Raw genomic sequence first — 25,925 nt, forward strand, 5'->3', positions numbered from 1 at the left:
TGTTATAGACTGTAATTTTTAGTGCCAGAAAATATTTGGTTCTGTAGCATACATTTTGAAATTCTTAAGCCTTTTTTTTTTTTTTACTATGAGCCATTTATAAGAAAGCGTAACAACATGCTATGACTTGACCCAGGATATACTGGGATCATACCTCTCAGCTGCACAGATTTTCACGAATGTCCAGATTTTTGCCAAATATTTTTGATCTGTTCTCGTAAAAGTTGTGGTTTTCTGGCATATCACTAGGGATTAAAGTCACTAAATAATGACAAATATTTGAGTTTCAGACATCGTATCCTTCATAAAATATTTGCTAACACAAAACATTTAATTCTCTCTAAGTTTATAGGAGCAATATTTACAATTTGTGAGTATTTTTGGGCCTTTACCCCCCCCCCATTACTTTAGGCTTTGTCCACATTTTTTATGCTTTGAGGTTGAGAGGTATGACTGAGACTTCCTCACACCTGGTATGGTTTGGTCATGAGCATGAAGCCCAAGTAACCAACTTCAAAGGCAGACCTTATAAAATGTAGTATAACTCACACCCAGGCATGTTATATTTCTATAGTACCATAGGTCATGATTATTTTATATGTGATATATATACTGTGTATTTAAATATTTCATTTCTTTCTCTCTTTCATAGGATTATAGGAGATTACTAAACTATTGATCCAGAGGTCATTTTAAGCCTAGCTGTTTCAATCCAATGTAATACTATTTAGGTACTAGTCAATACCCAAGATTGCTTTTAGTGATGACTGTCCATCTCCAGGAGGGTTGTGGGTGCTTTCTTTCTTGTTTTACTGCCGTCTAGTGTTTTGCAGCAGAAAAATAGTCCCCCTCCATATTGCATGTTTATTACAGCTAGCTCAAATGTGCATTAACTACATGACCTTTTACCAGGGAGTGACAAACTGCTATGTATTTTAACAGAGTCAGTTTTTTCCATTTCATATCAATATTATCATCTCTGGGGTATTTACGTATCACAAGTACTAAATTGGTTAAATAACTGCATATCAATTAGAAAGCTCATCAGTTTAATAGTGGCACCAGACAAAAAGTCACAAGATACACTTTAAAAAACATTCAAATGTGTAAAAATAATTTAAGGAACGTTAACAAACCAGTTGCCCCTTTTGTGTAATAAGATGAACTCACGATGTCATTTGAGTTTAAGCATGCTTAGAACTATGATTATGTGAAATACAGTTAAATTCCATTTTCTCGGTAAGCAATGTCTGTTGATAGAAACATACAAACGATGGATATCTTATAGTCATGGCTTAAGTGTAAATCATATTTTATGGACAAGAAAAGGGGATGTTAGAGATGTAAAGTGATGGCATTATAGTGAAAATAATTTTCATGTGATATCCTGATTTACTCTGGTGTAAAATCATTTTGGATGTTGCATCTTCTAGCAGTAGCCGATGCAAGGTGTAAGAGATGAAGCATCCCTAGTTAGACTGATGAATTACAGTCAGTCTGACGGTATATGAACTGGTTTAAAACAAGTGGATTTGCTGTTTGCATGTCTTAATGTTGCCACCTTTGAAAACAGCAATAACTGAAAAAAAATCGAATTCTGCACCTTTCCGTATATTTGCCTATGCCTTACCTACCACCATATACATTTTATGTTTGGAGCATTTCTCTCCGGGCCTCCGCTGAAAGCAGGCTCTGTGGAACCTAGTCAGACTTTCCCGGTCAACAAATGATAAATAAAAAATAAATAAATAAATAAATGTTACAGAGGGCATGTCATTTTGTTACTGTAGGAACTAATGTGTCCTTTTATATATATTATATATATATATATATATATATATATATATATATATATATATATATATATATAAAATATCTATATTTTATATATATTCCCTTGGATATGATCAAAGGAGCTGGATTTTTTTAAGGACTATGGACACAATAGTATCACACTAAAGTGAAGGTTGTATAAAAACTGTTGTCTAGATGAAGCAACTTTACAAATTTTGATACACTGTTTACTGTGGCAAACCAAAAAAAAACAAAAGTTTTCAATTTCATTTCTCAAAGCTGTATCAATGTTCACATTTCTGGAAAGTGCAGAAAAAAATGAGGTAGCAACCTTAATATATTTTCCTTAGGCATTCAGTTGTAAATAACAGTTGAGGTCAGGGAATAGCATGGCATCAGGCTAGTAAGTTATGTTGCGTCTGGTACAAAATATGAATGGCAGGACTCCTACTTTATGCCATGCAAAGATGGCCTGTAACTTACCATGGAGACCAGACACTTATTTGTAAGATACACATACATACTCCATCAGTTGGATTTTGCTTTTTTATGCCTGTATGTGTTTGTAGTGTGAATTCATCCAATTTGTGAAAAAAGCAAATGGATGCCATTTATTTTAATTTGTAACTAAGCAGCACTTATGTTACCATGAGTAATTAAGGAACTCACTTATGGTCGGAAAACAGTTTCAGATACTTAGATGGGTAGTGTAATTCAAGCCATCATGTGTACATTTGGTCACTCTTTTTATGGTTGCATTGTCATTTTTTAACCAAGAAGATCTAGGTAGACTACCAGACCTTTGCCAAAACTACACCACAGTCTTTCCCTTTCAAGGAAAATAAAGGTTTCACCACTATCTAGCAGTCCTTTGGGTGAGAAGCTATAGACACCTTGTGGAACTAGAACATCTGGCTATGGTGGCAAAAGGCAAATCTGAAAAGTTCTGAATGTCTTATGTCACAGGGTACACATGAAAGGGCTCTTCATGGTCATCAGTTACAGCAGGTGCAGGTATGGGTGTTTCTATTACAAATTCTATAAGATGTGTGGCAGCGGAAGCACTTTACTATCTCAAAATACTGAAATCTCAAATTTCAGTATCTCGAGATGAAAATGCCAAAAGTGCAGCTGAGCGAAACTGCACTTGATCGAATTCAAAGTGTCAAATTCGCAGTTGTGGTGGTGTGGTGCGTGGGATTTGCTGTGTTTGTAAGGTGTGGTGTGCTGTGGGATATGGTTTGCCCGCCATTGTGTGGATATATGTGGAGATTTAGGTAAGTGCTGTTTTTTTAAGGGTTTTGGGTAGGGATATGAGTGTATGTGAGTGTGTTGGGAAGTTTTAGGTGTAGGTTAGGGTAGGTAGGTAAGAGTGTAAGTGTGTAAGTGTTGAGAATGGTGGTGTTTGTACATATGTGGTGTGTGTTTATGCAAGGGGAATATAGAGTATGTAGTGGTGGGTTTAGTGTCATTGTCTTTTTAATGCGACCTCGGGAGTTAGTATATATAAGTAGCGGGGGTGTGGGGGGTGCAGGGGGTCTTGCCCCCACGCTTATATGTAGGGTTGATGTGTGTATTTGTGTTGTTGTGTTTGTGTGTGTTTTGTTGGTTTGTTGTAGTGTGGGGAGGAAGGTGTATGTATGTTTGTTTGTGTGCTGGAGGGTGCATTTAAAAGTCGTGATTTTGAATTTCACGCTTTTGGGGTTTCGATATTTTGAATGTTCATCTATATAGTCTCGAGATACTAAAATTTGAGATTTCAGTATTTTAAAATTATAAAGTGAATCCGTGGCAGCAAGCTTATGGGAATATCGTCACTTTGTAGCAAATCCTTTTTCTGTTTTCCAGGTTCAGAAACTGGTTCCTTTTCTGTGAGTATTATGTTTTTTAACTGACATGCCCCTTCGCAGATGAATCAAAAGAAAAAAACAGTCTACTGCAGAATTATTTATTTATTTATTATTTTACATTTGTTGACTGGGAAAGTCCAACTGGATGCATGTCCATTTTCAGTGGAGGCCCGGGGAGAAAAGCTCCACAGTTAAATTTTAAACAAAATATAAGGTGAATACAGAAGCATTCAAATTTACATAGATAGTACCAAACTTAACACTGACCAGTGACATAGCATTGAAGCTTAAGATTTAATATATTTACATAGACTGGTAGCGGTGTCGACTCACAGCAAGACATTATGCATTTGATTCTCAGCTAAAGCGTCTTCTGTGTGGAGACATGCGTGAAGGGGCGTACCTTCATTGAAGGTTGTGAGTCAGAGCTGGTAACTCGGCACATAAAAATCTTCTACCAATCATTAGGGGACCGGAGTTCCGCTGTGGCGACCCCTAACCGGGAAAAAGCGGAAAGACACAAGCAAACAAACAAACATAGACTGAACACATCTTTTACAGTTTTAGGTGGAGGCATTACATAATGGTGAACATTGTTAGTAGGGGTTGCATTTTTTGCTTTATACATTTGAGATATGAACAAGTCAGCCACAGTAGGGAGTATAGCAACAAAAAGAGCAAATATTAGACATAGTAGGGAGTATAGTAGTAGGAAAAGAGACAGGGATGGGAAACTGATAGCAGGTTAAGTAAGAAAAGCAGGAGGCGTAAGTAGCTCAAGTATAAAGTAAGAGTAGAGGTGTAAAGAGAAAACTAAAGTTTAGCAGATAGATCAAGTAATTCAGCAGAACGGCAGTTCTAAAACTCCAATAAACAAACAAACCACGGTCTTCTCCTCTATAGTATCAAACACCAAAATCACAGAGCCAGTGAAATTAACGCTTTATTCACCCAGAAAAAATAAAATACATGCTTACATACAGGACTTCATCAGACAACCATTTTTGACTTGAAAATCCCTTTAAATAATCTCTAAGTCACCTGTTTAATTGTTAATCCAATGAAATACATCTCTCAAACTGACAAATCTCCCTTTACATCTCATGAATATTAATGCCTACTCTCTGAAAGTGTCTTGTGCTAAACTTGATCATTCCACATCATTTATTTATATAAATAATTTGAATTAAAATAAATATGATAAACATTCATAAATAATTTACTAATAAATTACTGTAAAACATCTCATTAATAATATCTTAAATAAATTAGTTTAAAAACTCGGGTATGTGAAAACTATGTATTTATTTCTTGTGTGTGTGTGTGTCAATGAAGATTTCCTTATACCTATGTTTCATATGTATTCTACATTCTACATTCTACATTCTAAAAATTTGTCAAACCCCCCTATCCAAAATAACACTATATCATCCAAAAATCTGTGGTATGTCAACCAGTATTGTTTATATTCACTATTAATTACGTATTTTTCTTCCCATTTTAATAAAACAATGTTTAGAATTTTTTGAATATATTAGTGGAACTACTAACTTCTTGAGATTTACATACTCTACTAGTTTAGAAACACTAAAATATTTAGATATAGAGTTATACAAAAGAGATGGAAAATATGAAACTAAAGTGCATAGAAAGGAGACTTATGTAAATTCCTATTTGCACTATAATAGTGCCCACCCCCTGCACAGTAAAAAGAATATTGTCAAGGGGCAATTTGTCAAGGGGTCTAGAATGACCAGTTGGGACTATGATTTCGAAGTAGAGTGTAAAGTTTTAGAAAAAATGTTCTTGGAACGTGGTTATCCTGCAGAATTTATTAGTAAAATAAGGAATGAAGTGGAAAAAGGAAGGCAGGAGAGATTTAAGCCAATTTTGGGAGAGGGTCAATAATGAGAATCAAAATGACGTCAACAAGAACAAAATAGATCAACAAACATACAAAAGAAGTTTAGTAGTTGAATACAATGCTTCCAATAGGAAAGTAAAGGAATTTTTAAATAGGGAATGGAATAAATTCTCCGCTTTTGGAAGAGATTACCAAAATGGAACCAAAAGTAGTTTATAGAAACTCTTGTAGCCTAAAAAAATTGATGGAAAGGAATGGACATAGTAAAAATAAAGGGAATAGAAATAAAGTAGGAACATATAAGTGTGGCAGGTGCCACCAATGTTCGTACATTATAAATAGGGGAGAAGTATATATATTGAAAGTAGAATGAGATGGTTAGGCAGTAAAGGTTTTTTTAACTGTGATAGTAGAGGGGTCGTGTATCTTGTTATCTGTCAGACCTGTCAGTCTTTTTATGTAGGGAAGACAGAAAGACAACTGAAAAGAAGGATATACGAACATTCTTATGATATCACAAAAAAGAAAAACACAAATGCATTGTATAGGCATTCTATTTCCTGCATTAAATTTAAATATGAATTTTTTGTTCTGGATCAAGTTAAACCAGACATTAGAGGGGGCCTGTGGGAAGAAATATTAGAAAGTAGGGAGCTTTGGTGGCAGGTCAACCTCGATGCAGGAAATAAACCAGGAATGAATGATTTTATATCAATTTCTTCTCTGTTGAAATTAAAGGCTAATAACATTTGATAAACTCAAGCATGTAATTCTTTAAAATGAACACCAGATGGGGGTAGAATACATATGAAACATAGGTTTAAGGAAATCTTCATTGACACACACACACAAGAAATAAATACATAGTTTTCACATACCCGAGTTTTTAAACTAATTTATTTAAGATATTATTAATGAGATGTTTTACAGTAATTTATTAGTAAATTATTTATGAATGTTTATCATATTTATTTTAATTCAAATTATTTATATAAATAAATGATGTGGAATGATCAAGTTTAGCACAAGACACTTTCAGAGAGTAGGCATTAATATTCATGAGATGTAAAGGGAGATTTGTCAGTTTGAACGGAAGGAGATGTATTTCATTGGATTAACAATTAAACAGGTGACTTAGAGATTATTTAAAGGGCTTTTCAAGTCAAAAATGGTTGTCTGATGAAGTCCTGTATGTAGGCATGTATTTTATTTTTCTTGGTGAATAATGTGATTTTGGTGTTTGATACTATAGAGGAGAAGACCGTGGTCCAAGGCATTCTTTTTGTTTGTTTTTTAGCAGATAGATAACAGAGTGTCCTAGCAGTGACATATAGGTATTGACTAACGGGTTAGAAATAGAGGTGGAACTGGAAGGAAGCTAGAAAGTTGCATTCTTTTGGTGATGAATCTGAAGTCAGAGGGCAAGATTAAGGGCAGAGGGTGGCGGTGGGGTGGGGGGTGAGTCAGCCAGGTGGGGAACATGTACATATCCATGTCTGCTTTAGGTGCTGTTTCAGGAGTCTTTTAAATGCATTCTTTGAGCCTGCTGAGGTAATAGCAGTTGGTAGGGTGTTCCAAATTTTGCTTATATAGTTAGGGAAGAGGGAGTCCCCCTGATGTGTTGTTGGTCTTGGTGACGTTGATTAATTATTTTTTGTCGCTAGAGTGAAGTTGTCTAGTTTAACTTGTAGTTCTAGTAGATTGGCCAGAGCAGAGTTTTGTCTGCTTTATTAATAAAACAGAATGTTAAGTGTTCATATTCCCATGTATTTTCTTAGAACAAAAAAAAAATCATTAAAACTGAACATTTTATTTAGATCACACTTTAATTGGTTTCACTTTAGATTAATTGATGTATTTTACTAAGAATAGGCACTTTAGCTATCTTAGCACTTGACTTGCAAATTCCTAACCTTTGTGTTTTTGGCTCCCTCACAACTGACCGTCAGTTACTCCCCAAGTCTCTCCTCAGTTGCCAAGTCTAGCAAACCCCCCCCCCACCCCTGGACTTTCTTCAACAACATTTTTACTAATGGGGACATGGAGACACCCTGGGGCAGCATCATTCTGCTGCTGATGAGGGCCTGTCGAATAACACCTTGCGGGTAACTTGTGCAGTGGGTACCATTGCTGTACTACCCCTCACTTCAGCAGGGGTTCATGTCAAAAGAACACCCCCATCCACACTCAGGCAGCACTGCACAGTTGTTTACCTAATTCAACATGAAAATCGAACCACATGAGTTTGGTGCAAGCATGTATATTCCCTTCCTCCTTCTCTCCAGGTTGGGCACACCTATTCTCCCTGCCTCTGCTGTCAGGTACCTTTACTACTTTATATCACTAGTGCATAATTCCATTGGTTTTGTTACTATTTGTGAATTTATGGAGATGCTTTTTTCTTGTTTCTATTTGTAGAGCCACATATTTTTTTTTTTGTTCCTCATGTTGACATAATGACCAGTGAGCACAATATAACATGCCTGAACATCTCTTAGTTCTTTTTTTTGTTAAACACTTTTATTGAACTAACACTTTTGACAGAGGCAAATTGACATTTATGTAAAAGTAATCAAACTGTATTAACAAGTTAAAATTAACAAACATTATGCTACACATATATTGCTATATATCATGTAACCTAAGTAGCATTACATAAATTACTCAATTCCTGCCCTTTTTTAAAACAAGAAACATCTTTATTAAACCATCACTTATGACATAAGCAATCATAAATTTATATAAATGAAAACAAAACACACCAACACAATCCTAGTTGCAAACATTTTATATCACAAACCATAGTGACCCATTCACAGTTGCAAACATTATACATCTCTTGTAATCTACCCAATTGTTTTCAGTCAAACATTATATAGCTCATTTAAGTCATTCCTTCTTATTAACCTTATTCTTCCTCTGCATGTATTGTTTCCACAATTCCCATTTTTTTCCTATGTAGTTTGCTCCTACCTTTTTAAAAGATCTCATTTCCAGTTGTTTTATCTCTGTTACTATATTCACTATTGCTGGTATAGCTGGTTTAGATTTTGATTTCCATTTTCTAGTAAATGCTTTTTTGGCAGCCACCATAAGACCGTACCATCAAAGTTCTTTAAGGTTAAGGTTGGTATTAATGAGTTGTAAAAGATATTCCAAAAATGAAAAGTATTGTCACAAAGTATATCAACAATCCAAACCTGAGGCTGAAGAAATGCAATATATGATAAAAACAAGCTTTTAATGTTGGTAAGCACTTTTGTAGTGCTTGTCACACCACTTCCTCAGACCTTTACATAACATATGAACTTGCAAGCCCAGCCTATATAGGTGACTCGTTAACTCAAACTACTTAATTAGCATCTAACAATGCTGTCTAATTATACTCATTACATCTAAAACATCCACTACTTACTGAATTTAATACTTCTTACATATATATTAGCTGCTAGTTCATGCTTAACTAATGAATTAATTCATAAATATACATAAAAATACATAATATATATTAGATAGTGTACATATAAATACTAGCCCAAAACCTTGAATAATCATTAAAATTTATACACAAAAATAACTATAAAATAATTTATTATGCTATTTGGCCAAAGGTCTGTTTCTAAGTATTGGTTTTAAAGGAATTCTCTCATTAAGGCCTGAGCCTCTATCAGCCCTTAGCCTAATAATTCAGCATGTCTCTGATGTTTCTGTATTATTAATGGTGTCACCCCCTCTCTCATTTTCCTCTATCTTTTCTATTGCTTGGTACCTAAATGCATGTCCTGGTTCTGTGTTCTTAACATGCTTGGCTAAAGCATTTGTGAGGTTCTGATTTTTAATTTGTAGAAGGTGTTCACGTATCCTAAATCAAGTTCCCTGTTAGTTTTGCCTACATAACAATTTGAGCAAATATCACATACAGCTATGTACACAATATTTTTAGTGTGGTAAGTAGCCTGTACGTTAAATGTAAATACTCTGCCGGTATCAGGATGCGAAAAAGTGTTGCTAGTGTCTATAAATTTACATTGGTTGCATTTTCTACATGGTATAGTTCCTTTTGTTGATGCTGCTTCTCCTTCCTTTTCTACCTTACCATCTCTATGATAGCATAGGTGTCTTTTTAGAGATTTCTTATTATTAAAAGAGAAGCTAGGGTCTTCACCTACTATCTCCTTTATCTTAGCATCATGCTTTAGAATGGGCCAATGTTTCTTAATTATTCCTGTCACAATGGACATATTACTGGAATAATGTGTGGGAACTCTTACTACCTTTCTTTTTCCTTGTCAGCTAACTATATTATCTTCCACCCTTCTGGCAAAATATGGTTTACCGACAGTGTCCCTTAATTTGATGCCTTGTCATACCAAAACATCACATTCATCTACGTAACCTCTCTCTCTAAATCTTTGCTTGAGGTCTACCACTTCATGCTCAAAATCTTCTTCATTCGCTGTTAATCTAGACACCCTCAGTGTCTGTCCTTTAGCTACATTATTAAACATGTGTCCGGGGTGCATACTTCTATGTAAAATTGTGTTTCTATGACAGTCCTTTCTATATAGTTTACTGGTAATCTCCCCCTCTTCTGTTTTGATAAGTTTAACATCAAGAAAATTAATTTCTTTATCTGACATCTTTGTTTCAAAGCTCAGAAAACTAGTATTAGTGTTTGCTTCATGAAAGAACCTCTCTAATTCTACTTGGTTCCCATCCTACAGCAGGAACAAGTCATCCACAAATCGTTTATAGAATATTATTGAATATTATATATATAAGGCCATACCATGTCTAGATAATTCCAATTCTGTATCATAGCTCAGAAAAATCATCTCCATCTTCACACCAATCTGCCCACCCAGCATCTCTGACAGTGCTTCCCACAGGAGTCCACCAACTCACTGTACTCCCAGAAAATATGTTCCCAATTACCTCTCATCCCTGTCACATCTCCAGCAATATCTACATGAGTAAAAATTCTCTGGGGTCTATTCGGGGTATAAAAATATCTATGTAAAACATTTCCAAACCAAAATCTTAAATAATCTTGATTTTGTTGCATATTTGGGAGACATACATATATCCTCCCATTGTTCTTTTTATTGCTTATGCAGTCTTAATTCCCAATCCTCTCCAACCTCCTCTGATTGATTCTTATAGTTATCCTCCCCTAACCATTCCTTTTTTAATGGCAGCTTCTGTTCTAGATTCTCCTAAAAACTCTACCTATCATTTAGGACCCCCCCATTTCTTTCTCTTTGCCTATACTCTAATATCAATCCTTGACATTGAACGCAATCTCTAACCTGCAGTCCAAATAAATTCTTAGTGTCTTCCCATTCTACCATCTTTCCCTCTCTAGTTATTTGCTTCCAATACCTTGGTTCCTTTGTCAGTTCTCTCTAATAAATTCAGCCCCCTCTTGCCTATTGTTTATTATCCCTAATTGCAGTCATCCCTATCAGTAGAATCTCCTTTCTCCATTCCTGTGTTGATTTAGTTCTTATGATACTTTCTGCTACTTTATGGATATAATATTCTGTATGATTATTGTTATTCTCATTAAAGGGCTGTATCCAAAATCCAGTCTCTCCTTGTTTATTGACCCCCCCCCCCACCATTTCAACATCATCCCTTTCCACTTTAGATTATAGCTTTCTGCTTGTGCTATGTATTGGAGCCTTAACTTTGTAACTCAGAAATACCCCCTTCAAATTGGGTAATCCCACTCTGCCCTGTTCTACTGGAAGAATCAGATTATCCCACTTGACTCTTGCCAGCTTCCCCTCCCAGATAAAGTCCTTCAGTTTTTTATTGATTGCTATACACAACTTTTCCTCTATGTGATACAAATATGTCTGACCTGTGTATAAGACTAAAGGGACTAAAAACATTTTGACTGCTTGTATCTTACTATCCATATCCATATAACAAAGTTTCACTTTTCTCAGTTTTTCTGTTATCTTTTGTTTAATCTCTTCCTATATATCCTTAGCTACCACACCAGAATCATTTTAATCCATATTCCTAAATACTTCATTTTATCATGTCACCATAAATAAGGGCATTGCTGAACCAATTTGTGTGTGGGTCATAATTCACTAGTATTGCCTTTGTTTTAGCTTCACTAAGATCTGAAACTGTCTCAAAATGTTCCACAACATTTTAATGTCTCTTTCTGGTTTTGTCAGTATAAAATAATATCATCTGCAAATAGAGCCAGTTTTTCTTGACTACCATACCAATTATATCCTTGAATTTCTGAGTCTCTTATTTTCATTGCCAGTGGTTCTAAATATAATGCAAATAACAGAGTGGAAATAGGACACCCCTTCCTGGTTCTGCTGCTCAAACAGAAATTATCAGAGAGGACTCCACTTGCTTTAATTTTCTCCTCCGATCCCTCACATATCCTCCTAATAAACCTTATAATTTTTTCAGGAAATGCAAATGCTTCCATTGCCATGCTCATAAAGTCCCATCTTACTCTGTCAAATGCTTTCTCTGCATCAAGTCCCACCAGCAACAATGGTATTTTCTTACATTCTGGTTCTCTCTGGATAATCAGTATTCTGTTAATATTGTCAAATGTTTGCCCCCCCTCCATAAAACCACATTGATCCATACGTATCCATTTTGACATTACTCTTGTCATTCTTTTAGCCATTATAGACATGAACACTTTATAATCATGGTTTAGGAGTGAAATGTGCCTGTATGAAGTGGAGTCTGATGGATCTTTACCCTCTTTAGGTATTACAGCTACCACTGCTTTCTTCCAGGGTGTTGGTGCTTCTCCTCCTCTTAAAATACTGTTAAACAAAACCTTCCAAATCTTATCAGTTTTTTACCCTCCTAGCTTCCAAACTTCCACAGGAAAAACATCTATTCCTGGAGACTTTCCTGTAAAAAATCCCCTAGTTTTGTGTGAGATTCCTTTAGGACCATAAATACAGCTACTCACACAAACTTAATCTCCAGGTTTAAAACTTCTCAGCTTTATGTGATTATTGAATCCCTGTTTTCTGAGTCCATTGTTTTGTCTAGAGTTTTGCTTTTCCTTCTATCAGAAACAAGTCAGTTGTGGAGCTTAGCCTTCTTGATATCAACATGTTTATCTGGGAAATAAATGCAAAATCATCAGACAAGTAATTCTGTAACAGAACTAGGATTGTGGCAGTCTTGTTTTTACAGTTTCACATTTTCTGTTGTTCATCCATTTCTTTAAAGTCTCTAGATATCTCTGTGTGCCAAACCATTAGCTGAAGCATTGGGTGGTGAAATGCTGATAGGACAAATTCTATTTCTTTTTATAATGCTTGCAAATTTTACACTCATGAACAAAGATCAATTATTAAATGCTAATAATTCTGGAATATCATGCACACCAAACCTGTACCAGTTTTTCATTGATTCCATGTAAAGTATTAGAGATCATGCCATGCATACTCATCTGATTTGAATGAGCATTTATAAGTTCATAGGTAGTTAATTGATGTTCGGTACAGGGGACCACTGAGGAGCCTAGCCCAATATTCCCAGTTACCCTCAAAACATTGTCTGGTTAAGTGACTTACTTAAGGTCACACAGTGGGAAAATAAGGGCTAAGGGCATCAAAACCTGCACTATAGGAACTACTCACAGCCTTAACCTCTGTGCAAACTGCCGGACTAACAAAAATAGTTTTTTACATGGAATTAAATGGCATAGTCCACATGAAGCCTAGACCAGTCTTTTCAGGACATTCCCAGGGTAGTACTGATGCATTGTTTGCTTGACATTTATCAAATTTCTTGACCTCTCCTACATCTTAATCCATGTTAGGCACCATGTCTACAATCTGGCTAAGTTGTTCACCTAGACATTCTAGGATAAACTTGCTATAACACTGTAATCTTGATTTTTATTTTAAGTTTAATACTTTAAACCAAATGGGTTGCATTATAACATGGGTTTAAATCAATGTTTTTATCATTTCTCTATTATTACAAAAATAAAAAAAAAAAAGCAAATAACTAAAGTAAGAAGGAAGTAATATTAAGTATATAAGTATCATGTTTAATAGAAAGAATTAGAAAAATTTGGTCCTAAAAGGTTGGAAAACTAAATGAAACATTTATTTAATTAATGGAGAAATTACCTGATTTAGAATGTAAGTGATTTAAAAAGGATTTTTTTTGCACATACAAAGGCCTGAAGTTAGGATATAGCAAAGTGCAATGAAGAAATACATTTGATCATGGTAGAAAAATGTGTTATTTTAGTATTATAGAATGACTGTGCAAATGGACTATATCTCTAGACCTTGTTGATATGAACTCATGTCTGGCACATAATGCATCATCTCAAATAATACAGCAGACCTTTTTACTAAGCTATTTTGAAACATCCTTTCAAGGTAAGGCACATTCATGTACTCAGTTCAAAGTTACATATTTTGCAATGTGGTGTTTAATTGATGCGTTGTACATAGATACATTTTTCATAAAATTTAATATCAATACAAGATCAGATACATCAAAGAGTATCAGTAGTTCTGTAACAGGTAACCTCTTTACTGCATTAAAATTAGTAGAAATAAATGATTTAAGTCTAAAATAATTAGGTATCACATCTAATAGAAAATGAAACATATCAGTATTTCCTTCAGTAAATCAGTTTGAATGTCAAAAATATAAAACACCACAATATCTTGAAAACTTTAGAATGTTTCATAATTATACTAAAAAGCAAAGAAATGAAGATAAAAAACTATACTATAATAACTTTTAGAATAATAGGAAATACAACCCTAAAAATTCTGGACAGCCATTAAAGAAATCTTGGCTAAAAATTCATCCCAATCCCGTTCCCAATAACTTACACTTGAACCACAATACAATTAAACTCTTATTTCACAGACAGTAAAGCACCTATAACCAAGGATTCCCTGGTATCTAATCCCAGCCCTGCTGGACAGCTATGTATTACCACATCCACTTTCACCTTCATCCTATATAAAACTACTCTTAAACAAACTCAAACCATGCTGTACTTCAGTCGATGACCTTCACATTGATACCTTAAAAAGAAGCAGAAAATATTGCTTATCCTTTCTCAAGCCTTATAAATATGTCAGTCCAGGAATTCCACATTCCCTCTCTCTAAGAAAAGTCACACATTATCCCTCTGCACAAAGGATGAAATTCAACAGACATTACTAGCTTTAGACCTATAGCAGTCTTATCCACTCTCTCCAAAATACTAAAAAATGTATAAAAACAATTGCTAAATTATCTCCTGCACAAAGAACTCCTATCGCCCAAACAACATGGCTTCCATCCATCCCACAGCACTAATAATGCACTTCTAACCTATACATATACTGTCAATAAAGGTATAGAAAACTGAAAACTACTTTGCTGCATATTGCTAGACTTCTCTGAAACCTTTGACACAGTTTGTCTTAGTAAACCTCTACTTCAAATGTCCTCACAGTGTCTCTCTCACTCCACCCTTCTATGGTTCAAAACATATTTTTCCAGTTGGTGTAAGTCAGTAAAATTGCACTTCACCTTCTCTCCATATCTCCCAGTCACCATCAGTGTACCGCAAAGCTCAATCTTTGCCCCCCCTTTTTAACATTGTCATCAACACCCTCCACACATCCACACAACAGATCTCCCTAATAGAGTACACAGATGACTCCACAGTCATTTGCACATCTGACAATATGGCACAAATCCGACAAATTACTCAGGCAGCTTTAACAGCCACTGAAACATGACTTTGTAGTTCACAACTCATAATCAGCCTCCACAAAAACAGACCACTACATTTTTCCCCAAATTCCTCTCTTGTGGAAAAAAAAAAATAAAGTCCTCTCTCAATAATGCAACCACTGATGTTACTTCTCATAGTAAATTATTAGGGGTGATAGCATACACAAAATTACATAAGAAAAATTTATCAAAAACTAGGGATGCTTTACAGAGCCAGAAACGTTCTCACCAACACAGCTAAAACTACACATGCCACTACTTATCTCTTCTCCACAATTTTTTTATGGTGCTCCCATCCCTACTAATCTCCAGGCCTCACAAAAATCAAATCCTGCACAAAGCTATAACAAAGCTGCCAACTTTGCAGCCAATACCCCTTTCAGAACCTACCACTGTATAGCACTCAAAAGCCTAAATAAGCTAACATATATAAAGCTTCTTACTACCTAGGGAATTATCCAGCATCCACCTGCTTGTCAGGCACTAAATACCATTGTACAGTACTGTGTTTCCAGTCAGTCATTACTATCCAGTAACCTAAAACTCCTGTCTGTCCACAAACCTGTCAAATCTGATGGGCATTGTCTGTACTTGTACCATGTTGCTGAGGCCTGGAACTCCTTGCCTGTATCCATCAGGTCAATACCCTTCCTCCACCCTCTCATCCTTTAAAACTATTCTGAAAGACTTTCTAGCCAAAATATGTCTCTGTTCTTGCTCGACACCAGGATAAACTATATCCCTAAATGTGAACAAGTACCTATTCATACCTTAAACTCCTTACTTACCCATCTTCCTTCTTCACTCACTTTCTTCATTCTATCAATTTCTCTGTCCTGACTTTCTCTCTAAATATACCATCTATAAGACTTATTTTCCTTTTACTTCATATTGCAGTTTCTGTTTGTGTTATACTAACTTATCTTTAATTTATCTATAAACTGGTTAATTTGGTATAATTATTTAATCTGTAGATGTGTTTCTATTATTTCTGGAGATTGTAAAAATGTATTTGTAAAATGGTTTACTTTACTTTGGAACTCTTCTGGCCGGGCCTCGGCTGAAAATGGGCTCCTACCAGTCAGACTTTCCTGGTAATCAGATGTCAATAAGTAAATAAATAAATAAATAAATAAATACATTTCTTCTTTAAATACAGTGTCACATTTTATAACCACTTTTTCAAAAGATTTGCTTTCAAGATATTTCTGTTGATCTATAACTGAATTTTCTTCAGCAAACTTCATCCCTATAAACTTGGGTCAGTATATGTAACTTTTATCAAAGACAATACTTCCCTTTAGCCTTTATAAGTTTAAATAATCAACTCTATTTTATATATTCTTAACTATAAATTTTCCAGACCATATCAGATGGTTGTGAAATTCTGTTACATTTATGTGATTTTCAGTTTGCTCTGGACGTTTACATAACTTCCACTATCAATTCAGAAGCTTGTCTTCTGGATCTTGCTATGTGTCCTTTCTACCACTGGTCTTTTATTTGCTCAAAGTTATAGTAAGTAGCCGGATATTGTTTACAAAGACACCTATATCATACATTAGCTTTTACTCTATAATATACTGCTACTAACTGCCTGACTTTTTATTGACCGATTCCAATGATAACATAACATTAAAGGCATCTAGAAATATTGGATTACTTTTCAGATAATAATTGCTTTTATTTTTATTTGTTTTCATCATTTATTACATATATAGTCCTGTATTTAAGCCTTTGTTCTAATCTCTCACCATTAAAAAGATTTTTCACTTCAATACCATAATCACTGATTTAGTAAGCTTTCTTGTATGATATATAAACTTTATATTTCTAGTATCTCCCTAAGTGAAGAATTAAAATTATTTTTATAATAAAGTTAGCAGTTGCATGTAACTCTTTGTTTTGCTTTTTAGCATTCAGGACATGTTTCATTAAATGTTATGCTGCATCTGTTTTATGGCTTAATTGTATACTATTTTCATTCAAAACAGGCATAGTTTCAGTTTATGTAACCGAGCAGATATTGCTATATCTACTTTTTTCTTTAATCACAGTTGAAGGCTCTGTGTGTACCAACTGTGGTAAAGTTTACTGTTGAAGATAGGAATAGTAACTGATGCTATAAGTATGACAATTCTAATCTGCAACTGTTGCAGGTAACTGGAGACAAACCACTCTGCACATTGCTGGTAGTCCTATCCTTGTTCAATACACACAAATAAATTTGAATAGATACATTTCGCTATCATCCTATGCATGAAAGGCATTTGGATTTCCTCTTTCCAAGCTGACAATCAAGTAATACAACTCTTACTAGGTAAACAAACAGATCTTTACATGCGGTGTATTGCACTGTTCTTTTTCTAAGCAAAGAAGCTTACTGATTTTTCTCAATCCCTATCTTAACTGTACATGTTTCATGAGAAAGTTGTGCTAGATACTAAGTATGATGCAAACTGAGTCTTTATCAACTGTATCTGAATGATAACTTCTCCCTTGTAGAGAAACCTTTCAGCACCTCTCACCCAAGGCAGAAAAAATGAGATTCCTACTTCCAAAATGCTAACTTCAGCCATTGTTTTTATTTATGACAGTCAGAGAATATATTTGCCATTGCACAAGCAGGCAGAAATTGATGTTAAGCAGCAATTGTTTTCCATATGGAACTTGTGTAATTTGTTTGTATATTGTTAAAACCAAGTCATTTGCTGCTGAAATACATATAAGGTCTTTAACATCAGAGATTATTACTTGCACTGAATAGGTCATATACTTGGTTGTCTGTAATTGTTGGGTCTTTTATGTAGGTGAAACAACTGATCCTCTGAAACAAAGACATACATTGGCTTTAATACGTGCTGGCATATTTAGCCTAGGTCAAAATCTGCATGTTTATATGCATTCCTTTTATATTCTGTTATTTCTGTTTCTGTGATTTGCTGAACTTGTCATGTGAATGTTACTTAATCTTTGTCACTGAGAATATGTGTTTTTTTAGCTTTTGAGGAAGAGCCGTACTTGCAAGATTGTGCATGTATATATTATAGGTTTTAACATTTATTATACTATATGCATTTATGTTAAAATACAGTGGTTTAAAGCTCTCTTTGGACTTTTTTTATTTGGTCCTTTGTGTCTGGTTGAACTTCATTTTAGCAGCATTACTCACTTGACCTTTTCAGTTGTTTCTTCTATTGTTCCACATATTGGCTACCATTATATCATTTGTCAGACAGAAGTCAAGAATGGCCTGCCCTTCATTATTCCTTTTCTCCCAGACATGTGACAATTCTTATCTCCCAACCTGAGATTTCAGTCCTTCATTATCAGGTATAGTAGCTTGGAAAAAGAAATATTTTCCCTGAGTTGTAGCCACTATAGACTCTTATGCTCTGTAGTACCTATTATATCTGTCATGCTGATCAGTAAAGGTTTAGACAACTTGAATGCATGACCAACCTACATGAGTTTTTTCTCTGACTACTAAGAAATATTGTGATGATCATGTGATGTGTAAACCCAACAGAATTACTCTTAATTCTTAAAACTATAGTGTGATATGCTGCATACATTTCTTTTACAAAAGCTAAAAAGTTATTTGCTATTTTATGAGTTAGTTTTCTTACACATTTCAACGTCATCTAAATATTTTTTGCTATATCAGCATGTCACCATTTACTTCATTTTCAGGCAGATGATCCTGCTAGGCTTGTTGGATTGTTATAGTATCTCCTTAATGCAAACTTGAGAGCTTTCTGAAATGCTTATTTTAGTAATATGGTTGCTTTTTATTTCAAGTGCCTTCTGTGAAGGTTGGGCATCAGGCTGGCAATCTGACACCATAAAAACTACACGGCCAATCAACCTGCAGACTGGTGATCCACTGTGGCAACCCTTAATGGGAAAAGCTGAAAAGAAAGGTTGCTTTTTATTTCAAACGTGTCTTTCACCTTGTTTTGATTCTCTGATATTTCCATAAAAGCAAGCACAGCAAAGCAAATCAAATGCATACACATGTTGCATATGTATAGGAGCTGTCAGACTAAGTCTGGCAGATGGAATCAGTTATAAGACTACTGAGTATATGAAAACTATCCATTTGGCAACTATTTATTACTATTCAGGTACAAACCTTTCTGGTCTAATTCAAGCATGTTTCTGCTTCAACAGTGTAGACACGACCAAAGAAGCATGTAGTTCTACCAGAGGCTCTCAGGGAAGATATGAAAATCTGCAGACAGAGCCCTGCAAAATGTCTGCTTAAAAAATCATTTATCTCATCCATCAGTCTGAAACTTAAGAACCTAATTTCACACAGTCTATGACAATGTGTGGCTTCTTAGGTTTTAAAGCATCATCAAGAATAGTTAGACCCATATTGATTTAAATCCTTGCGGATGGTGCAGTGGTGCAGTGGTAGCATTGTCACCTCACAGCAAGAGGGTCTCTGGTTCAATTCTCAGCTGGAGTGCTATCTGTGTGGAGTCTGCATGTCCTCCCTACACTCGTGTGGGCTTTCTCTGGGTACTCTGGTTTCCTCCCACATTACAAAGACATGCATCTGGAATGTTTCTCCATGGGCCTTTGCTGAAAATTGGCTTCATTCCAAGTTGGACTTTCCTGGTAAACAAATGTTAAATAAATTGTGCTCCTAAACATGACCTTTGATTATATTTAATATAATTGTTTCAATATCATTAATTTAATTATTATAGTTTTACAATTTTGTAAGTGTGATGAAATGTACCAGGTCACTGTTTGCTTAACAAAAATGCTGCATGAAATGAACACTTTGAATGCAAATATGTACATGTACTTTCTTAAGCTCCCACTTTTTTGATTATCACTCCTTATTCCTCCTTCATTGTTCTCTTGCTCCGTCAGCTGTTGGGTGCACAAAAGGAAGCAGGAGTGGCAAAAGCCAAGAGGTTCATGGCTGCCATTCTGTGGTGTATTGTTTTGCTATGTATCTAATTCATCTTGACCCCTATTGGACAGCATGTAGAGTGCAATGTCTGCCATTCAGAGAATTTTGTGGCTATACCAGGTATGAAATAACCATAGTTTAAAACTTATATTGAAATTAGAACTCTAAAATGTTGATATTGTTTGTATATCGTGAAACTGATGCTGAAATTCTTTTTATGTATTTTATACCATTGTTGTTAATTTTAATTTGTTACGATCATGATGGACTCTTTAAATTGCCTTTCACTATAGTGTTTTTTTAATTAACTTGACAAAGCACAATAGTGCACAAAAGCATTTGAGTTATTTGAATTTGTTAAAGTTCTTTCTCTGTGGCTCCTGGATTGCTCTTTGTGCTTAAATGCATGCATATTTATGTCCACAATGGCTAGCTAGAGTGTGAGATTTCTCTTTGTTAAGCAAATATCCGTGTGAATCCATGTACATCAGAAAACATCTTGCCATCCAACACATGGTGTGCTGTATAAGGACACCCACGACAGGATGGTAAATCCCTAATTTATTTTCAGTCCTAACTCTCCGTAAACAGCTCCTATGTCATCCTAGCCTGCAAGCTAAACTACTGCCAGCTTGGGCATATTTAAGGTGCACATCACTCTGCAGCTGAGATGCTAAAACATTCTGTGCTTCAACTTAAACTGTCAGTGGGTTAATGTGCATTGCTTTGTACCAAGTGCTCGACTAACCTAACTATTATGTACCCCTCAGCCATAACTTTTTGTGAAAACTGGCACCCGGGCTAATTACTCCATCGATAAGATACTCCTAATAGTTGACCCAGTAGTTATGGATCTTGGAACATATGTAAACAGTAATCTGGCCTTTACCAACATGCGCCAAGGTAGTAAACAAATCATCCTGTCACCCAACTTATAAGTAAGTGGATGACATCCAGATCCAAGGAAGTCATAGTGCCACTTTATTCAGTGCTTATCAGACCCATCAGTGAGTATAATGTATTCTTTGGGATATACCTGACCAGACACATGCAGCAGTTGGAATGCTCACAAATGTTCATTATGAGAAGAATTCAGGGTATAAACACATTATCATATACAGATTGCCTTAAAGCTCTTTCTCTATACTCATCCTCCTACAGGTTACTGAGAGGGGATCTATGCCTGGCATGCAAGTCATTCTTGGATTCAGCTGTGATGGACCTTTTGCAGATCTACAAAATGAATAGCAGCAGAACCACTAGATCCAAAAATTTAAATTTTTCTTGTGATATAAATAAAACATATAGGTGAGATAAATGTCTATTTCAGAGGAACCTCATGCTCTGGAACAGGCCATGTGAAGCAGAGTCCATCCCTTACCCTATTTAAGTGAAACCTTGACCAATAGATGGGAATTCGGAAATTCACTATGGGTCTGGCCCTCATGTCTCTAACAGAAAGATGTAGGCAGTAATACCCAAACCAGCATACCCCACATAACCTCTAGAGATTTCCTAACTAATATACCCCTTCCTAATAAATGTCCATGAGGATACATAAGGACACAACTGGGTTGAGTTGCACGGTTAGGCTTATAAAGGCCATGGTGGTCATTAGCCTAGTATATACCTATGAACCTATGCAACTATTAACCATGGCATGCATGATTTCCTTTAACACATAATTTTAGAAATAAAAATCTACTATTAGTTTTCTAATCTGATACAGAGCACAAGACTATTACATCCTGAGACTTATAGCCATATCTCAAGTGGTACAGAGGGATGAAACCCAGAGTATGACCTAGGAGAACCAGGTTTGGTAAACAAGTCTAGTCCTTGAGGAGATGGCTTGGGGGCAACGTGGTGTAATGAAAAGGCAATTTTGTCATCTTGCCTACATCAATGGGGAGGTAGGGGATCATTGCAAGAACTGCAGCCCATTTTGGATACAGTAGGGTCCCAGCCCTATCACACGTCACTGAGGCATGCAGAGGCAGATCATCCATGGCATGCCAATACTGATATCAATGTACATCAGATGTGGATGTGGGACTGAAAGTAGACACAATAAGAAAAACATCTAAAATACACATAGGTGATACCCCATTTCAGCTTGGCTCTTGCCTGAACAGGTATTGTAATTATTTCCAGCCAGTGTGTTTGGGGGGAGGGGCTGAATGAGTCAGAAAAGATTTATGGCTTGCATGGGAATGGCAAAAAAGGCTACTGCTTGTCATAAAATGTCACATTATGCTCCTCCGTCATTATGAAAGAAGACATGCTGCCATTTTCTCTTCTTAACTTTTTTATGAAATTGTTGAACAACTAATTTTGGACTACATTAAATATCAGCACTCTGTATACCTTTATTTTATAACTGCCTGCTTATGTCACTTTGTTGCCTTTTAGATCCTTCAGAAGCATGTCGACTTGCTAGCCAAGCAAACCTAGAATGGAAAGAAATGAGCTACACTTGTCATATTTCAGGGAAAAATGTTCTGTTGCAATGGGTGACATTTTTAAAACATGATGCTTACATTTATTTTGAAAATGAAAAACTTCCCATGCTGAAAGTTACAAATAAATCGAGTGAATTAACACTAAAATGAAAATGATGTCTTTGGCTCTACTGTAAAATCTTTCAAATATTAAGCAGAATTAATAATGCAGAATGCATACTCAAACATTTTAAAAACAGACATTAAGCTTATAAATTGTGGAAATGAATAAACATTCATTTGATTAAAATGTTAGCCCTGTATCTTAATGTGAAAATGTTCACATTGTGTCACTCATATACTAAAGCACCTGCACAACTTTAATAAGTAGTGTAAATGCATTTTAATTACACTTCTCTGGAAAACATGATACCTGATTTATACCTGCTTACCTCAGTTACACGCAAATGTTGTTCCCGTAGACCAATCTGAAACAAGTTTCCAACAAAAGGCAGACCCCATGGACCTGGAGGATACCTGCTCCACACTTTTCTTCTCTTCATGAAGTCAAAGAGCAGAGCAAAAACACTTAAGAAGACAGCAATGACAGTTGTGCTATTAAACAGCTGCAAGAAAGACCAGGAAATAGACAAAAGCTCCATGTTTGTCAACAGTTCACTGGAATGGTTGTAGCTGTATTGCCACAACTGTGAGAACAAGCCTGAATGACGTGTTACGTAAAAGGGAAAAGTGAATCAGCACTCTGGTATTCCAAGCTGTTTCTCAGCAAGATCATATTAAAAGGGACACAAGCATTATTATCCCTTCTTGATAGCTACTTGTTTCTCTAATTATTTTCAGATCCTATTTTCTGAATCATCTGCTCTTATTTTAATGGTAATAACTTATGTTTTTGATACAACTTTAGAAGTTGTAATTAGTTAAAAAAAAAAACAAAAAAAAAGATACAGTCTTCAGAGAATTTCTGATTTTTATCCTGCTACGATCCTATACTGCCCATTTTATCAATGTTTTAATGACTGTGAAAATGTGTGTGTGTGTGTGTGTGTGTGTGTGTGTGTGTGTGTGTGTGTGTGTGTGTGTGTGTGTGTGTGTGTAGGAGAGAGGGAAAAACAGAGAGAGAGTGAGAGAAGACAAAGACAGACAGACATATTACAGTGTAAACATGACACCCTAATGAACATGTACACAAGGTAAGAGCAAGGTTTTATACTGATGTAAGTCACCATTTAGCATGCCTGTACACTGCAGGGTATCCAACACCATTATGTATGGAAAGACCAGCTTTCTACTGACCAACCCAATCTCAGAAACATTTCTGTGGAAGCTTTGCTGTAGACATTCCCATCTGAAAGTAGTATCACCTTAGGCTGCACAGACAAGGAAAGGGGAAGAGCAATCATCCTTTTAGCAGGATTGTACTATGCACTCAGTTTTGTTAGTCATACACTAAGTGGCACAAACGACTAGACAGTTTATCTCATAAATGGTTTAGTTTGGCCATTTAATGGTTCATTGACACCCACCCAGATCCCCTGAGATGAATCATCCAAATGCGCTGGGGTCACTGAATACAATATAGATATGAAAAACTGCAAATTCACCCTTTGTTTAGCACCCATGTCCCATGTGGATAGGGGCAAAAATGTTCAGTGTGAAATAATAAAAAAGATGTTATGTCTTGCCATAACGTTCCATCTGTATTGTTGATCCTCGTTCAGTCATTATGCATGGGTATCTGTTCTGAGCTCGGAACCGAGCCGGCCATATTCCAAGCTCACGTCAGCTTCAAACTCTTGAGATAAACTCTTACCCACAATCCCCCTCTCCCTGTTATCTCAGATTGAGTTTGCAAGTTAAAGAAGGTAGAGGCTACCTCTGGTCAAATAACCTAAGAGAACTGGATGGTGAGATCCACTAGAAACCACAGGAAGGGGAAGGAGGGAGGGTCGTAATGACTGAACGAGGCTCAACAATACAGATGGAATGTTATGGTAAGACATAACTTCTTTATCTGATATTGTCAATCCCTGTTCCTTCCTTACGCATGGGACAGAGTCCCCAGCTACCTCTATTCCATGGAGGCTCTCATGGAAGGACATTCCTGAGCACCATAGAACCGAAAGATGCTCTTCCCCTGGAGGCCAAATCCAATTTGTAATGATTGATGAAGGTATGAGGCGTAGCCCAAGTTGCAGCTGCACAGATGTCATGTAAAGAAGCTCTGGCATGGAAGGCATCAGAAGTTGCCACTGACCTTGTTGAATGAGCTTTCATGGTACTTGACAACGAGATATTACATTGTGTGTAAATAACGGTCACACAGTCCTTCAACCATCTAGCTAATGTGACCTTAGCAACAGCAGATCCTAATCTAGGTCCAGAAAAGGCCAAAAATAACTGTTCAGATTTATGAAAGGGTTTGGTCCTGTTTAAGTAAAAATGGATTTGCCTGTGTATATCTAGGGTATGTAGGCAATACTCTCCTCTGTTTGAATGACTGGGAAAGAAAACTGGCAATTCAATGGCTTGATTAATGGACATTTCAGAGATCACTCTAGGCAGAAATGACGGATTAATTCTCAGAGAAACTCTATCTCTATGAAAAATCAAGTATGGACTCTTGATACATAAAGCTTGCAGTTCAGAAATATGTCTGGCAGAAGTAATAGTGACCAAAAACAAGGTTTTCCATGACAAATACCTGAGGTCACAAGAAGAGGCTGGTTCGAAAGGTGCCATTGTCAGAGCTTGTAGAACTAATGATAAATCCCATGGTTGAATAGGTTCTCTAAAAGGTGGCTTCAGATGATTCACACCTTTTATGAAGGTCTTGCACAATTTATGGGACATAAGAAAGGAATCTTGGACACCCTCATGAAAAATGGAAATTGCAGCCAAATGAACTCTAATGGTAGAGGCCGATAGACCCGAATGAAACAGGTTGGCCAGATAGTCTAGTATTATCAACACTAGTGCTGAAAAGGGGTCCACTTGTTTATCTTTCAGCCAACAGGTAAATCTTTTCCACTTGCTCAGATAAGTAATTCTAGTGGAAGACTTATGAGAAGCAATGAGAATATCATGTACTGTTAAAGAAAGATAATTCTGCCTGGTAATCAGGGGAATTGGAGTAGCCAAGCTGTTAGCTTCAGGCTGTTCAGATTGGGATGAATCAGGTTCTGTGGGTGTGAGATCAACTCTGGGATTGGATGGAGAATCCATGGTCGATCTAGTACGTGAGGTCAAAGGAATGGGAA

General features: G+C 35.9%; 1 protein-coding gene across 1 annotated transcript in view; it reads right to left on the reverse strand.

The window, feature by feature from the left end:
- Positions 1–23,359, reverse strand: part of LOC122797671 (cytochrome P450 2D15-like) — a 545,264-nt gene extending 521,905 nt beyond the window's left edge. Inside the window, exon 1 of the mRNA XM_044066214.1 lies at positions 23,097–23,359. Within this exon, the coding sequence (XP_043922149.1) occupies positions 23,097–23,306 (210 nt within the window). The 5' untranslated portion in view covers positions 23,307–23,359. The remainder of the gene's footprint in view (positions 1–23,096) is intronic.
- Positions 23,360–25,925: the final 2,566 nt, after the last annotated feature.

This window comes from Protopterus annectens, chromosome 1.part0 (assembly GCF_019279795.1).
Source record: "Protopterus annectens isolate FY-2018-M chromosome 1.part0, PAN1.0, whole genome shotgun sequence".
Taxonomy (NCBI): Eukaryota; Metazoa; Chordata; order Ceratodontiformes; family Protopteridae; genus Protopterus; species Protopterus annectens.